Source organism: Rhopilema esculentum, chromosome 17, assembly GCF_057945365.1.
Source record: "Rhopilema esculentum isolate cy_ngs chromosome 17, ASM5794536v1, whole genome shotgun sequence".
Classification (NCBI taxonomy): domain Eukaryota; kingdom Metazoa; phylum Cnidaria; class Scyphozoa; order Rhizostomeae; family Rhizostomatidae; genus Rhopilema; species Rhopilema esculentum.
In genome coordinates, this window is record NC_142831.1 from 38,539 (window position 1) to 55,339 (window position 16,801).

The 16,801-nt window shown below is 34.8% G+C and overlaps 1 protein-coding gene across 1 annotated transcript; it reads right to left on the minus strand.

Moving 5' to 3' along the window:
* Nucleotides 1-356: 356 nt before the first annotated feature.
* Nucleotides 357-12,850, minus strand: LOC135695070 (serine/threonine-protein phosphatase 2A catalytic subunit beta isoform). Its single transcript, XM_065214059.1, has 7 exons — nt 12,685-12,850; nt 5,369-5,578; nt 3,209-3,382; nt 2,631-2,720; nt 1,644-1,805; nt 1,368-1,486; nt 357-1,022 (listed from the first exon to the last, which is right to left on the minus strand). Exons 1-7 carry the CDS (start codon nt 12,772-12,774, stop codon nt 950-952), a joined length of 918 nt encoding a protein of 305 aa, XP_065070131.1. The 5' UTR covers nt 12,775-12,850; the 3' UTR covers nt 357-949.
* Between the last annotated feature and the right edge of the window lie 3,951 nt (nt 12,851-16,801).

Below are 16,801 nucleotides of genomic sequence, written 5' to 3' on the forward strand. Positions count from 1 at the left end.
CAACTTCTTAAGGGTGTGATCAGCAAAAATTTTCCGTTGCTCCCAATATTTTAACCCTGGCTTCGCCATGCTCCCAACTTTAACAATTCAATTGATTGCCGTAGGATGAGCATTTATCCTGTCTTTTCCTTTTTGATATATTCGATGTCAATAATAATAAGTTACGATAATTTCATTAATGTTTATACAATATCCATATTGTATCTGATCAATCATAAGATAATGATTACATCGAGCACTACATGCCAACAAGGACACACAACCTTACAAGCTACAGGATACTCTAACGCCTTGTCTTATTCGCGTATGTGCGAAAATTCTATTCTTGAGATTGGACACAACAACAGTCTAAAGGATGAATCAAGATATTTCATTAATTGATACATGAAAAATTGAAACATACCAGATACGACAGTAAGTTATTTGATCATAGGAAGAATAAAATATGTTGATTAGAACAAATTAGATTTGCACCATTCACAACATAGAAAAGTGGACCCAATCAACTTCAAGCCTCATTTCTAAGGAATAAAAAATACAATGCAAAGAGTTATGATCAAGTCTCTTTATACCAAATGGCTTTATTTAACCATGCTCTATTTAACCAAGCAGATTTGCTTTCAAAATAGATTGAGTTAAAACGAAAATATTCTTTTAAGGCAATGAGCGTGAAATACAAACTCAAAATAAAAAAGTAGAAATATATCTGATAATTTTTTTGGGCAAGTGTGGAATGGATACGGCGAATATCTAGCATGCTTGGAAGGGTGCACCTTTCCACGCAATCGTGTGAATGGCTTCTTTTCGTTACATCTTACTACAATCCGATAAAAGTTGTAAAGGCTCTTGAAACAGCATTAATAACAGATACTGCGGTGAATAGTTTCACGCTCCAATGAGATAAACCGAGATACAGATCACCTTTTTTAAATCAAAGATAAACTGGTTACTAAAGAAAGTAGTCTGGTGTTCGCCTTGTCACATGAGGCTCGCCTCTTCTCGGCGCCGGATCAAATGGAAGGCTGGAAAATAAAACAGTCAATCCATCAATTAATCTGTGCATGACTCTATCTGCCTTAACTTAGTAATATTGTAATTTTTCATAAACCAGAGGCAGTTCCTAGCAAGCTTTGTACCGAAACCTAATTTTTAAATAGGTAAGCAAGCCTGAACAATGCTGTGCGTTACCCTTGATACAACTTATGTGTGAGCATCTGTTTACACATCACAGGCCTGGAATCTTCAGCATCAAGGGAAAACGGCTTTCGTTTACGTAAACGACAGGTTGCAGAAACGACAAAAAAGTATTCTGTTGCCTTCATTTTGGAGTTGCAGAAATGCAGCAATGTACAAGGAATGGGACTTACAAGGAATACTTGAGTGCATCATCAAGCTCCATTATTGCTGCCTGGTTTCCACATCTGTAGCAGTAGTTTGGAGCAGAAAATATCGTCACTACATTTCGGTCGTGACACCAGTTGTACCCCTAAACAAAAGAGACATTGTCCCAAGTAAAAAAAGATATCTTTAAAATTATTTTAGTTAGGTACCTTGAATTTCAAGTATCAAAAAGTAAAATCAGGCACAATTTCAGGCACCAAGTCTACAGAAATGAAACAGCAGAGTAAGCATTTAGTTCTAACCTCCATCACGAGCTGGTGAGCTCTTGCAATCAATGTTAAGCCATTCGTGTGGTTGAAGGTTTCTGAAATGTCTTGCCCAAACGTGTAACCCGCACCACGCGGGGAGATACCCCAGCCACCTCGGTCATCAGGATCACTCCAAAGCAGATCGCACATCGGACCCTGTCATTGAATGCAATACAAATTTCAGCTGATTAGAAAAATGACAAATTAAAAAATTTGTAGCAGCTAATGCGGCAAAGCTCTCTGGAGTATGCAACTAAGACTCAGAGAAAAGAAGAGAAGAAGAGTAGCAATTAATCTTGTTGCTTATTCGCCAGAAAAAACACGTATAACTTTGTTGCTTCTTCCAAGTGTATTTGCTAGCAAATGCTCTTTATAAGTACTTAAATAACACAAGATTTTGATCAGAAAAACATCAATTATCTGACCTTCTATTAAACATATATCGAAAACTTGGTATTTAAAAAAGAAGCCTAGGGCAAACTAAGTAGATATAAAAAAAAGAAATGAATTTGCTAGCGAGTGCAGCAACTAACCGAAATTTTGACCTTCCCATGATTTTATAGCAACATTCTACAAGAACCTTGTTTTAAAGCATTGTCCTTAAGAATTAACAGATGTATTCTTAACCTATTCAACAAGAAACGAACATGAAAACATGTTTTGCCAGGGTCAACATAATTTCCTCTAGCTTTCTTTCATTCCATTTACAGCTATTTATCATTCTATTCAAAATACAATACAAACACTCAATTAAATTCTAATAATTATAAAATCCAATCATTATAAAACTCTTTTCAGACAACTAATTTTGCACTAGTTATTTCGAATAAAAGAATCAATTTGAGCAATGATTTGTTTCCGGGGTAAAAGAGAAATAAAGTAGAGCCAATTTTTTATCAGGTTTGTCCCACAAGCTATTGTTAGCTACAGTACCTTGTCATCAATTATTATCAACACCAGATTAATAACAACGATTCTCACCTCATGAGGAACTTCTTGAAGCCTGTCTAAAGCTCTAATATGGTCTAAGGTATCAATGGAAGGAGATAAGCCACCATGTAAACAGAAGATCTGAAAAAGAGCTCAAAATATAATATCTGGCAGGAATACTAAAAAATAAGTGGAGGTCGCACTAAGCTATTCACTGCGATGCTTCAAGCTCTTTACTAACAGTCTCTATCAGTTCATAGATCAACCAAACCAAATCAATCCTGAAAGCTATCAAAATGCCAGTGTCTGTCAAAGTGATGTTTTGACTTAAAAACACGAGCTTTCAGTCGAGTTAATACTGTCCAAAAAAAACCTTTAGTGATTTGCTCTCTGAGTTGAAAATGAACCGTGTTCCCTTCATGGACAAAAAGAGATAACAGCAATACAAAAAACATAACAATTAAGAATAGAAGATTAATTCTACATAAAGTCCCTTTCAAGTATCTGGTAAAAATGTAAAATATTAAAAGCTTAACTAAATCCTGCAAAATAGAACTCTAAAAATGCTAAATAAAAGTTTGGGTCATTTAAGAAAGAAAACAATAAAGAACCTAGGAAAATTGCCTCACCTGTCCATCTACTAGAGCTGTTAACGGGAGATAATCGAAAAGATCTGTAAAATACTTCCAAACATTTGCATTTCCATATTTTCTTAAGCATTCATCATAGAATCCATACACCTGAGTGATCTGTCGACTTTCATGATTACCTCGTAGAATTGTTACTCTATGCGGAAATCTGACCTTGAAAACAACAAAGAACTAGCTATAGAACTAGCTATAGAACTAGCTATAGAACTAGCTATAGAACTAGCTATAGAACTAGCTATAGCATTTTGGAGGAGAATGAATAGCAAAGTATAATAACATTAGTGCAAATTAAAGCATCTAGAAAACCGGAGCATTTAAAAACCGTCACCTAAACGGCACTAGACATGGCACTGAAGAGAGACATAGAGAAAAAACAACTGGCTATTACTCTAGTAGCAGCTAATGATCAACAATAAACAACGAAAAAACCCGAAACAATTACTCAACAAAGACTGCTTTTTTCATTTTTGAATAAAACTTCGTATAAAAATATTAAAAACACTATAATTGTCTTATCCCGTATATATTTGTTTGCAAACTTTGGTAAGACATGAACAAGTAAATCTAAAACGAATATCAAACCTCACGGTATCTCATTTGAGCACCATGTTAACCAATATTGTAATTTGGCTTGTAGAAAGTAATACTTTTTCAATCATTTTGTTATTAAATATGTTATTCATCCTGTGTAAATTGTCGCCCTTTGGTTCGACAGCAAATTTTTAACAAAAGTAAGCATTATCTGTTTCTTTGGCAGCATTTTGGATAGGTCAAATGCTATCTGATTGTGACTGATTGAAAAAGATGGGCAAGAAATTTCAACTTGCTTTTAGAAAGAAGGCTGTGCTTTGGCGCGGGAACTTTGTTTGTAAATTGCAAAGAACGTTGACGAACATTGGTTAGAAAGTTACTCTAATTGGCTAAAAAACATTCCAAGAACATTTCCAATGCATTGGTTTCTTACTTTCATCAAACCCGCACACGGGATTATTAGATATCCCTCTCTTATGAGAATAACGTGCTTAGATTAATTTTTCAAGGTAAAAAACAAAGGAAGAAGAGAAAACGGAATTTGAATCTACAATTAAACATTAATTTGAACTAGAATTTAGGTAAAAGTAGTTTTATTTTGGTTTTAAATCGGAGGGTTGAAATTTTATAAAAAATTTTCTCGTTTAAAGCTTGCAAGTGAAATGGTTCTCTCATTTGATAACGGCGCTATTACTTGGTAAATCATTTATTGATTGAGAAATTATTTTTCTCCTCGTATTTTTTCAAAGAAGATCTGGCAACAATCATTCATCTGCCAACTTTCACTTAGAAGAAACCAACAGAGAAATTGTACCATCTGGCTTATTTTGTTCAAAGATAGCAAATCCTTTGTTTAGATGAAAATGTTTGTTTAGATGAAAAAAAAATGTTTAGATGAATATGCAACCTTGATGGTTTCCCAAGCAGCTTTCAAAATGCATTTGACCTTTTTTAATGGAGGACAACAGTCATTAAATTTAGCTCTTTAACCAAGTGTTTCGCCACCCTAAGATCATGACAGTCGGAATTTTTAAATGAATGGTGGCGAGAGGTCATTTGATGATTTGCAAAGAAAAAATAATCTGATCACTCTGCAGAAAGAATATGATTCGCATTCTGCCTGTGTCAATTTGTTTTCTGTTTCTCCCTTCATAACATGCAAATGACAAGCCTTGTTGGAAGTTGAGTTAGAGCTGTTAATGCCTTCGCCGCTGGGTGTACAATTGTGATCCTCGTTCCAGAATTTTCGCAGGGTATCTTTTATTACAGAAAACTAAGATTAGTCTCTAGCAAACTTTAACAGCTAAGGATTTGCAAGTACAAAAATATGCTTAGCAAATTCCAACTTCTCTTTCCTTTTTTAAGTAAATTCAACCCTTAGCAAACTCTCTGAAACCTACTCATCAACTGTGCACAAAGGCAGCTTCCCAGTTTCTACAAGTGTAAAAGAATGGTGTTGGCTTGGTTTGTGGCCGAGTTCTTGGCATAAAATGTTGAAAACCTACCTGTTCCAAATTTAATCACAACATACCAAAGACGATAAACCTATCAGAATCATGAACTGCATTGAGACAATTATGCAATACTGAATGCTTCAGTTAGCCTTACCTTTAAAGCAACAAGCAAAGTGACCGTTTCCACTGAATAGTAGCCTCTGTCTACATAGTCGCCCATAAAGAGGTAATTTGTATCTGGAGATTTACCACCTATTTTGAAAAGTTCCATCAAATCGTGAAACTGCCCATGAACATCCCCACACACAGTGACTGGACATTTTACTTCTTGAACATTTGATTCTTTTGTCAAAATTTCTTTTGCCTACAATACAGAAAACAAGATTATCACTAAACCCAAAAGATTACAAGTAAAGGTTTCCTATCTACAAATAGCAACGAAATCGGTTTTAAATACCAACCCCCCTAATTAATAAGCTTTTTTCTGTTTTATCACTTCTTAAAGGTAACTGTCCAAGACATGCAGGTTTTTGTCATGGGATGGTCATTGTTTTATGCACGACATGGAATTGTCGCTTTAAAGTAGTAGAGTAGTTTGTTAATAATGCATCATTTTTGCTACAGACTCTGAATTAATCGTTAATGGCCACAGGATTGTTATAAAGATTCATGCCCCCTGTGATATCGTTATAGTATTGTATTTGTAGTAGTGTTTTGTAAATTTCTATGAGTATAAAAAAAATTGAATACAAATCATCCGACACTACCTATCTAACAGATATTGGCAATTTGCTAATTATCCTTGGAAACAAAGTAAAAGTGCATTAGGCATTTTCTCATATGCGTTCCATTGCTTTGGATCAGATATAAACTAAACTTTTGAAATGTTGATCTGAACAGCTTGAAAATATTTGCAGTCAAATTTCTTACAAACTTATTGACACAGCATCATCATGAAATCACTATTACAAGTACTGGCACCCTGGAATGTAAGATAGTAGTTTTAGTCTTCAACCCAAAACTGAATTTGAAAATTTAATACAAAGAAAATCAAAGTTGTTTTCAAAGTAGCAAGAAACCGGTGAGGCAAGAAACCGAATAGGTGTTTTTGTCAGCATCCCCATTACAGTGTGTTTGTTACAATCAGGGTTGTCTGGATGTGTTATGCAGTGATGCAGCAAGCAAAAAGTAGCAAATGTATTGAAGAAAAAGGTCAAACATAAACAGATCTGTTGTAAAAACTTGCATTCAAGAGGCTTATTGGCATAATAGAAAAGACACTATCGTTAATTTCTGTAATGTTTCTTTGAAAATTAGACGTTAAAATAGTCCTTTAGAATACCATTGATTCCAAAATGCGCCAACAACTTATTTTTAACCTGGAAACACCTTTCGGTTGGGGTCAGACCATCCCAGAAGGGAAATAAAGGGTCATTGAGCCATGATACCCAAAAACCCAAAATGTTGCCAAAAATTTATGTTGTGCTGGGATCCTATCATAAATTTATTGGAATTTGTCTCCTACAGAATTTCTGCAAGGATCTCAATCAATACCTTAACTACTTCAACTACTTCATGTCTTTGTAACATAAAGATAGGCCACGTAGGGTGTTTTGTATCTTGATTACTTTGCGCGTGCGATGGCCTGCGATACAAACAACTTTCTATCTGCTGCATTTTATTCCTGTGTCCAAGAAATTTAAGGTGCAGTTTCCGGCCATTCTTAGATCAGTATAATCTAAAATTCATCAATGCACACTTTAGAAGAAAAAGATGCAATCATCATAGAGCAATCACTTTAAATAAGTGTAAAATCAGGAAGGAGAAAGAAAGTCTACAAAGCAAGCGGAAGGAAATTAGCAGTGTTAATGAAAAGGATTGAAAGAAAAGTAGTGAAAAAGTACCAACGAAGATCAGGATGGAGGTAGTGATTGTATCTGCAAAAAGGCAGTGATCGTTAATGTTGCTTTATAAACAATTTGGTGTGGCTGTCAAAAGTGGGGGCTGTAACCCTTCCCCCAGTAATTGCCATTATGGACACAGCTTCCTTGATTAATAACAACAGAGTATTGAACAAGATTTAACTGAATGAGCCAAAATACAACATTTGCTCCAATGACCTGCTTGCAAGGAAAATGTTCATTACATCATGTTATTCAATAACATCTTATCAATTAAACTTCTCTTTTTGTCAAACTTGCCCTGATTTATTATTTTCAATGGGCAACCACCAATTGTAGCCTGTTGATCACACATTTAACAACAAAGGCTGCTTGTTTCTGTGCACAGTCAAAACACCTACTGAAATCTTTATGGAGAGGCCAGCTTCAAGGAAAAACTAAACCAGAAATTCCTTTTCAATTTTGAAGCATTATTTTATGAGTGTAGCATATCTAAACTGGCAGGTTTAAAGTTGCTTTTTAAGGTATCAAATTGTCTAGAAAATTGAATTTGTTTGAGGCAAGCAATAGCTCAGGCTCACCTCCACACTAGCCACTCTCTTGCAACATGGGGCGAGCTGTGAATTGCTCTCCTAAACAGAACATGAAGTAAAATTCGCTTCTCTAAAATTCCCATTCACTTACCCTTTTCGTTTTGAAAGAACCCTGAAAAATTTACAAGGTTAATTGGTTTTGCATTTTTAAAAAATAATTCTTTGCCTGTCAGGCAGTTTTTGTTATGATTGTCACGAGCTGCAATCTATTTGGGAAAGGATAGTGAAGGGAAAGGTATGTTTGCAGAGCTTAGAACCTTTCATTCTTATGAAAACAACCACATTATTGGTAGGAAAGTCGAAGAAAGTGGTAAGGATTGTCGATCGAGAGATAGAATAAAACAGCAGGGCCCTTCCAGCATTAGAAACAGAACCCTCCCTCAAAGAAAACAGCCTACTTACGTCTTGCAGATCAAAAACCACAACTAAAAGATGCAATGCCACAAGGAAGCGCATTCACTGGAAAACTAGATTGCATGAAAGCTATAATGGTAACATGTTTCAGATTATTGGCAGAACCTGACTGTCATTACATCTAGCTGTTTTGGGATGTAATGGTTACATGTTTCAGATTATTGGTAGAGCCTGACTGTCAATGCATATAGCAGTTTTGGAATCCATATACATAAATATGAAATAGCCGGTATTCTCTAGACAGAAGGAGTTTGTTTTCACCTTAGGATTCATTGGTAACATTTTCCATTGGCAAGCGGCACAGATTGGGCAACCTCAACAGTCATGTGCTCGCGTTTCTGATTGGCCTATTTCAATTCGTAACTGAGTTTCAATATTTTCTAGCCTAGAGTTTTCGAACTATGTTCTGACATTTTATAGTCTGAAAGAGTGTCAGACGAAAAGCTTAAGTATTTTTCAAAATGTGTTTTTCAAAGCCTTTTTTAATTCTGTACATCAAAAAGATTGTTTGGTAAGAGAATTATAGCACTTTTGTGCTGTGCAAGCTTTACATGGAACCACAGAATCCCTATTATCTGAAGAAACTTAAAGTGTCCGTCTTTTTTAAATCCTTTAAGCAAAAGGGGTGCCAGAGCAACGGTTAAATTTAAACTTGGAGAAAGTAATGGGTGGAACAGCAGCAAAAATAGCAATAGATAAAGGACAAGACGCTGCATTCCAAGATGATGAGGAACTTGATGATGCTCTTAAAGTTATCGGTTGAGAAGGAAAGTATAAAAGAAAGAAGGGTAAATTTCCAAGAAGAAGATATTTAAAACTTGATAAGATGGGTTCAACAGTAACAAGAGCAGCAGCTAAACAAGCTATCAAAGAAGGTTTGAAGCAAAGAGAGAAAGCAATAGCACGAAATGTAACAAAAAAAGATTTAAAACAGGTTGCAATCAAAGGAGCTAAATCACTTGCAAAGGGAGCAGCAGCAGCAGCAGCAGCTGGAGTTGCAATAGATGCAGGGATTCAGAAAATTAGGAGGTCTTGAAAAAGGATAAAAGGAATGAAAACAAGGCAGAAAAGAAGAAGAAAAACCTGTGAAACGAAAGACAACAAGAAAATTAAGTAGTTTAAGTGCAAAGGAACTGAAAATACCCTGCACTCTAAAGCGAAGGAATTTCACCAAATATTAAAATGTTTAAAACCAAGATTATAAAAGCATTTCTATTTTTCCTAGGATTTTTATCATTAGCTAATATTACTCAATGTACCTTTTTGAGAGGAAAGTGGCAACATGAGAGGCAGAAGGGGTGTTTCTTACCAAATAAAGGAGGCTTCTATGCGAATTAATAATGTGATGTAGTAATAGATTAATGTCGTTACTTAACAACAATGAAGATGTAATGTTACCAATTTTAAACAACTTGTCATTTTGAACTATATGACATGATATTTGAACTGATGATGTGATTTATGTTGATTGGCTGAAGCATACATGATATTTGAACATATAAAAATAAAAATGGATTCTGATTGGCTGAAACTGATGTGAGATTCAAAATGCTGATGTGACATTCGAACTGATATGATATATAAGTCATTGAATTTTAGGGTAAAGCTCAGTTGGAACTTGCAACTGCAAAGAGCAGACATATTTTTTGAGTCTAACATCACACACAGTGCAGGGGCTGTTTAAAGGTAATGGGCTCATGCTTAAAGATTTCAAAGTGAAAGTAGGGTACATTCTATGATCGATGTACAGGCAAATGCTAATAAGTTGAAGAGAGCACATCACATGGAAGATCAAGAACAGGGTCAAAGCAAGAAGCGATCACCACCATTGCATTCATCTTCTCCATCATTTGGTTGCTCAAAACTTAGCTTCATTGTTACTCTTTGTGATTCATAAACCAACTGATTTTTTTGCATTGCTTGCCCACCCATATATCTTAATAATTCGAGTGTCACATCAGCAATGACATTGCTTTCAACCAACCAGAATCCATTTTATTATTTAGGATATTACTATCAACCAATAAGAATCAGTTTTTCTTTCTAGATGTACGAATATCACGTCATCTTCAACCAATCAGAATACAGTTCAAATATCACGTCAGCAATGGCGTTGCCTTCAGCCAATCAGAATACAGTTCGAATATCAACCATTCGAAATGTAACACTACTATATCACATCAGCAGTTTGAATTGTGCTATTATTTATCAAAAAGTATGACTATATGTTTGCATGTATGTAGAGACAATGAAACTATGAATAAACTATGATTCTACAACTAATCAATACTAAAACAACTATGCAACAATTAAACTAAGCAATACTTAAACTCTCGATTAACACTATAAACTATATATATATAAATTAACTAAGCAAAAATTAAAAGCTATTTGAACTAAAACTATTTGAACTAAAACTATTTGAACTAAAACTATTTTGAACTAGAACTATCAGAACTAAAACTATTGATTAATATACTATTGAAATCATCTAATCAACTAAAACTGTTTGAACTAACATTAAAATTATTGATTACAACTAAACTATAATTCTAAAACTATTTTAACTAAAACTATGGATGAACTCTTAAACTATGAATTAACATTAGAACTATGAATTAATACTAAAACTATGAATTAACATTAAAACTATTACTCTAAAACTATGAATTAACTAAACAACACTAAAACTATTTAAACTAACTCTAAAACTAATCTATGAATCATATCACCACAACCACAATGGACCTGAGCATGGCAGAGTGAACTTGAAGCCTGATCGGCTCATTTTATATACAAAATCTCAAAGTGTGAGTATACTTCAAAAATTTTCAGTTCTACGGAGAAATAGTTCAAAATTTAAATTCATTTTATCTCGAAAATGCCACCATGCCGCACGCTGACTTTTTTCTTGATTCATTTTCATGACCCAAAAAATTAAAATGAAATTGGTCGGCATATCCAGAAAATTTGAACACGTTCATAATTTTACTGCAAAGATACCTAATGTCAGGATTGTCAAATTTTGGGGGAGATTGACTGATAAGTTAAAACGAACATATTTTTTGGGGATATGCAGTATATTCATGAAAGTATTTCATCAAAATAGATTGGTCACAACTGTAAGTAGCTGTTTTCTCTTCGATATTGAAATCGCTTTGGTATTTTTTGTATAAGAGAAGAAAACCGAACAAAAGCGATATTTGACAAGGTCAACGTGGGAAGTTTTGTTCCATTTTTAAATTAATGATCGTGAAAAATTTCCACCATGCCACATTCTGAATTTTTGTAAACTTATAGTCAGAAGTTCCATTTTTTTATATAATGTCTCCTTCAGTGGCGGAAAATTGGGAAACGCTTTAAAATTTACTTTTTAAATTGTTAATATTTCCCTCATTGCTTAATACTAGGCCTAGGCATAGGATACTTTAGATTGACAGTGTAGCATAGAGGCATAGACAACAAAGAGATTAATAACTACTTTTAAAGCCTTAATGTAATGATATAAATGTATCTTAAGTTGATGATTTATTTTTTCGACTTCATAAAAAAGAAGCAGAGGAAAGGTTAAAAGTGAAGGTTTGTTATCTCATATATTTTTATATCATTCTAAATTGGGACAAAACAACACAACTTTTACGGGCAGGAAAATCATGTCAGCATGCGCGCGCATAAAAAACATTTTTGCTCTATGTTGATTTCCATATGAATGTGACTAGAATGATATCATGTTGGCCTTCAAATTTTCTATTCCCAATACAATGGACAAGCATGTTAATTTTTGCATTGACCATAAAGGATTTTGATACACTTATTTTCTTGATAGTGGTGTCTTACGTCTTCTCTCCATCTTCCATAATTTTTGTGAATGTAATGAAATACCTTCAGAATTGCGTACTTGGTTGAAATTTTCTGGTTGTGTGTTCACAAGATGACCTCACAAATGCATATATTAATTATTTTTATTCAAAATTTGGCATTTTAAAACTTTCTGTATTTGCCATATTTGGTCCACTTTGTCCATTTTAAGCTATTTCAAAGCAACTTCTGGGGATTGGGATCTCCGGAATTGAAGCAACTTAGATGGTTGTATCGCGATTCCAGGGCTTTATTGCATAGGCCTACTGGCCTACTCAAACGAAAATGCTGCCTCTTAAATTCATCTATTGGCGCTCGTCATCGCATGAAAGCAACTTGATAGGTAATTTTTACCAAAAGGCAGTTTAACTTTATACGTGTCGTAGTGCTAATTTTTGCTAATACTAAGAACAACAGAACGCGCGAGAGTCTGACAAAATCACAGCTTTCAAAATCTAAACAATAAATTTTTAAGACTAGATCTGCAAAGACAACAATAATCTATATTAAACAGGATTGATCAAATTCAGTGTGAATGATTAATGTCAACAGAAATTGCATCATATTTTGTACTATGATATTCGCATAATCGACATTTTAAATCAGAAGACATTTTGGAGGAAGTGTCAGGGTCTCAAGCTCAACCTTTAGGCCAAGTCACCTAAATGAGCATTATTCCGTTATAGCAACAAAAACAAGAATACCTTGTCTGTCAAGTTCTTGACTTGTTGCTCTGATAGCTGCTGGCAGTTATTTAGTTGTTCTACCCATGCATCAAGGTCCTTCACCTCCATTACAATCACGTTTGTTAAATCTTTCCGAACAGCCAAGACCAAGACAGACGCACTACGAGCCGATATTGTGAGAAGCGCCTTGGCAGTTTCTGGCGTTGAAGATTCCGCGGCAAAGCGCGAGAACACGTCTATTTTCCTTATATAGCATCATCTTTACCAAATTAGGAAAAAGGAAAATAGTTTCATTGAAAGATGAAACATCTTAAATCCCCGAGTTGACCTTCTTCGCATAAGTTAACCCCTTATAAGTGAAAAAGTTTAATAAGCCCCCACACTAAAGATTCCAACTCTGCCGATTTGGGAGTCTCCCGAATTAGGAGTTAACCTAAACTCCTGCTTTTCGAATTTTTTTTCATAAATCTGTTATAAAATCACATTTTTTAAAAATGTTGAGCAATGATAGAAGATCTGCATGAGTGTATGCACACTGTTTTTTCATGTTAGCCATTCAGCCAATATAAGAGGCCGCTGCTCACAAGTTGCTTCGTTTCACGGCGTTGCGACCTGCACTTTCTGTGGGGGGTTTTTATTGAAAAAAATACAATCCCCTCGTTTTTTTAGCGACAAAAACTACTTTTTGTGCAGAAATTCAAATGGTTTGAAACATGGTTTTCGATAAATTCTTAAAAAGGAATTACCTGATGCAAAGTCGGGTGTTTTCTGCAGAAGCAGACTGGCCAGCCCCAAAGTAAATTTCCCGGTGCGCCCTTTGCCCAAAGTATTTTTTCAAAAACTTGAAAACTTTCAAAAGGCAACTAACCATCGAACAAAACTTAAATTGATTACAATCAACAATTGACTTCCTGTCTAAAGTACGTTTCCATGAAAAATTTAGCTTATCCTTTAGGCTGAGAAAATTCATTGAAAACGAAATTTTGATCAGCAGTTTCTGCAAGATTCTTTGAAGGCCTTGAAAAATATATTTTGTCTTGAAAATTGCTTTGAAAAAAGCAAAACTTTTAAACATATCAAATATTTTTCGTCTGAAACTCCTCAGAGCATAAGATGTCAGAATAAGGGTCCAAAAGAACAAGATGGAGAATTCGATCCATAAATGGGTATTTATTCTCCATCTTGTTCTTTCCGACCCTTATTATGACGTCTTATACTTTGAAGAGGTTCAGACGATAAAAACTTTAAATATGTTTGAAATTTTTCCTTCTTCAAAGCTTTTCCAAATTAAGTAGTGCCAAAAAATTGTTCACATTTTTTTTATTGATAGCAGTTAATGTGGTCGCAGCCAGAAAGCCTACTCTCACTTCCAACCCTCGTTAGCTTTTAATTTTTTCAAGCAAGTGCGCAATACTTGAATTAATTCGATATCTGTTGAGGGGGTAGTAGGGGTTTACACTAGCTAACTAGCACACTGTTTGTGAAACCCATGACTTTTGGCTAACCATATTAGTTTTTTGACTTATGACTAACGCGAGTTATTTCGAGTATCTGATATCAAATAACTGAGAGGGCTCGCGCATTGGAAAAATTAATTGAGCACTACCCTTCTCTCTTTCCAATCAAAATGGTTATAACTGAATGACATTATCGATGTGTTGGCTATTGGGTATGGTAACGTTTATATATTACGTAATCAAAAATGGGTTGGGGAGGGGGGGGTCAGCTTGTTTAAAATTATTTAGGGAGAAGGAGATTAGATCTTGTTAAAATTATTATTTAGGGAAAAGGGGTTTTTTTGATGACGTAATATGTGCATATTTCTTGTGTTGTCTCTTTTGAACAATAGTCCCTTTTCTTTGGGCCATAAACTATCCCTTAATATTGAAAACTGCTCTAGGTATGATAGAGGACAATACTTTCTAAACGTCCTGTTGTTGGCAAGCTTTTTTATTTTGCAATTCAACTAAAATCTCGTATGCATCATGCTTTTTGTACGTTACAACCAAGAATTTCGTACTCAAAAGAAATTATGACTAATTGAAGCCAAAAATCTTGACCACTTTTTAAAAGACTTTATACAGAATTTGTTGAGAATTGATGCCCCCATATACGAACCTTCTGTAAACTTAGTTGAAAGTTAAACCGGCTGTTTTGTTAAAACTGGTAACTGGTAACTTTGTGTAACTTTTGTTAAAACTTTGTATACTCTCTCTCTCTCTCTCTCTCTCTCTCTCTCTCTCTCTCTCTCTCTCTCTCTCTCTCTCTCTCTCTCTCTCTCTCTCTCTCTCTCTCTCTCTCTCTCTCTCTCTCTCTCTCTCTCTCTCTCTCTCTCTCTCTCTCTCTCTCTCTCGCTCTCTCTCTCTCTCTCTCTACGACAAGCCCCGGTAAATCTCCTAGTTCTTTTCCACAGGTTCCTCAAAATCAAGGAACCTAATTTGATTGGTTGGGGGGAATTTCTACTGTTTTTTTAGTGTTCAAAATGGCGTCTTCGAGCAGAGGTATAAATAAATTTTATAATAGAATAATAGAATAGGCCTGTTTGTTCTTTTGAACAACTAAAATTATCTGAATTGTCTTTCGTATACTCTTCAGAATTAATGGCTATTTTGTTTTCAAGCTCTTGGCTGGAACAGCGGGCTCAGTCAGTTTGTCAAATGTATATCATGTGAGTCCCGAAAAACGCTGAGAAAGGGTTGTCTGAAAGCTAGAATCTTAGGACATAGGGTTGTTTTTTTACTCAGTCAGAGGAACCACAAAAATGGTAGGAATTTACTGATATGATGTTATGAAAAGGTTTTTGGTAAATCAATGGTTATACAGTACAACAAATTCTGCAGTGGCATCTAGTTATGTCTGTTGCTCAAATCTCAGATAAGAAATTCAAGTCTTTGTTTAAGGATGTTACACTCAAACAGGTCATGAAATCAGCTGTGCATGAAATCAGCTGTGCATGAAATCAGCTGTGCATGAAATCAGCTGTTCCACTTTTCTGTTGCTAAAACCTTGCACTGCACTAATCAAATAATTTTTTACCTATGATGGAAAACAATGCCTAGCAAAATATATTTTCTAAAAATTGTCAACTTGTTACTTTCAATCCCTTTTGCACTGTCAGATTAGCACTGCCAATTAATCAGTTTCAGTTTCATTTATTGGTAAAATCAATGCTATATACAATTTAACACAATTACTACACAACTACAAATTTACAATATATATACCATACAGATTAAAGGAAAGTACGCTACAGATACTGGAAAAAACAACATGATGGCATTCACGTTTGATTATGTAAGAGCTCTTTAAATGGAGTAACTATGGGCCCATTGAAACAAAGAGACTTAAAAAAGAATAAAACAAAACAAAAATCTGATGTATATTAAAAAATCCTCTTGGTATATGTAATTTTTCTCATTTCAGCTACTTTACTACAGTTAGGTACCATGCAAACTTATGACTAGCTCAGGCCTCACTAAAACTACCCTGGGTACCAGAGCCGCAGTTAAATTTTTGCGGCTCTGGTGCAGTACCACTAGCTGGGTGTGCCTTTAAATGTCCCAATGAGAACAACCCAACCCATTTACTCAAAATTGTTTCAGTGAACATCTGGCAGAAAACTGAAAACAACTGGTTACTTTTTAATATGCAAACAACTTAAAATGCCGAAATCCCACAAAAAAGCCCCTGCTCATGGGCCTGAATTATACTACGTCTAGTGAGAAAAGTTTGACAATATGAACGAGCCTCTGTTGTTGCTTAAATTCATTGGAAATTGACTGCATTCTTCTTTGAACGTCAGAACATCTGTTAAAAAGGTTTCCTGCAAAGTTCATTCTTTCAGTTCCGTCTCAGTGTATACCATAAAACCATAAAAGATATCAAATCAAACTGTAGGCCTTTTTATAATTTTAACAAAATTTAATTTATTCCTGTACCCTCGAAGCGATGTGGTAATCGTTAATGAGGCTCCACGATTGCAGAAGGTTGAGTCTCTCAAAAAGCACAATATTTATTTTCTGTGCATGACTATGGATCTTAAATTAGATAATAGGGACATTTTTTGGACGCAAAGAGGTAAATGTAATAACTGCATAGGCTTCCAAATATTTAAATATTTGGCACTGACGCAATA

Excerpts from the sequence above, each read along its gene's own strand:
- LOC135695070 (XM_065214059.1), bottom strand. The coding sequence starts at position 12,774 with ATGGAGGTGAAGGACCTTGATGCATGGGTAGAACAACTAAATAACTGC. Across the intron at positions 1,487-1,643 it reads CTCACCAGCTCGTGATGGAG|GGGTACAACTGGTGTCACGA; the intron begins GTTAGAACTAAA and ends TCTTTTGTTTAG. Across the intron at positions 1,023-1,367 it reads GATGCACTCAAGTATTCCTT|CCTTCCATTTGATCCGGCGC; the intron begins GTAAGTCCCATT and ends TTTATTTTCCAG.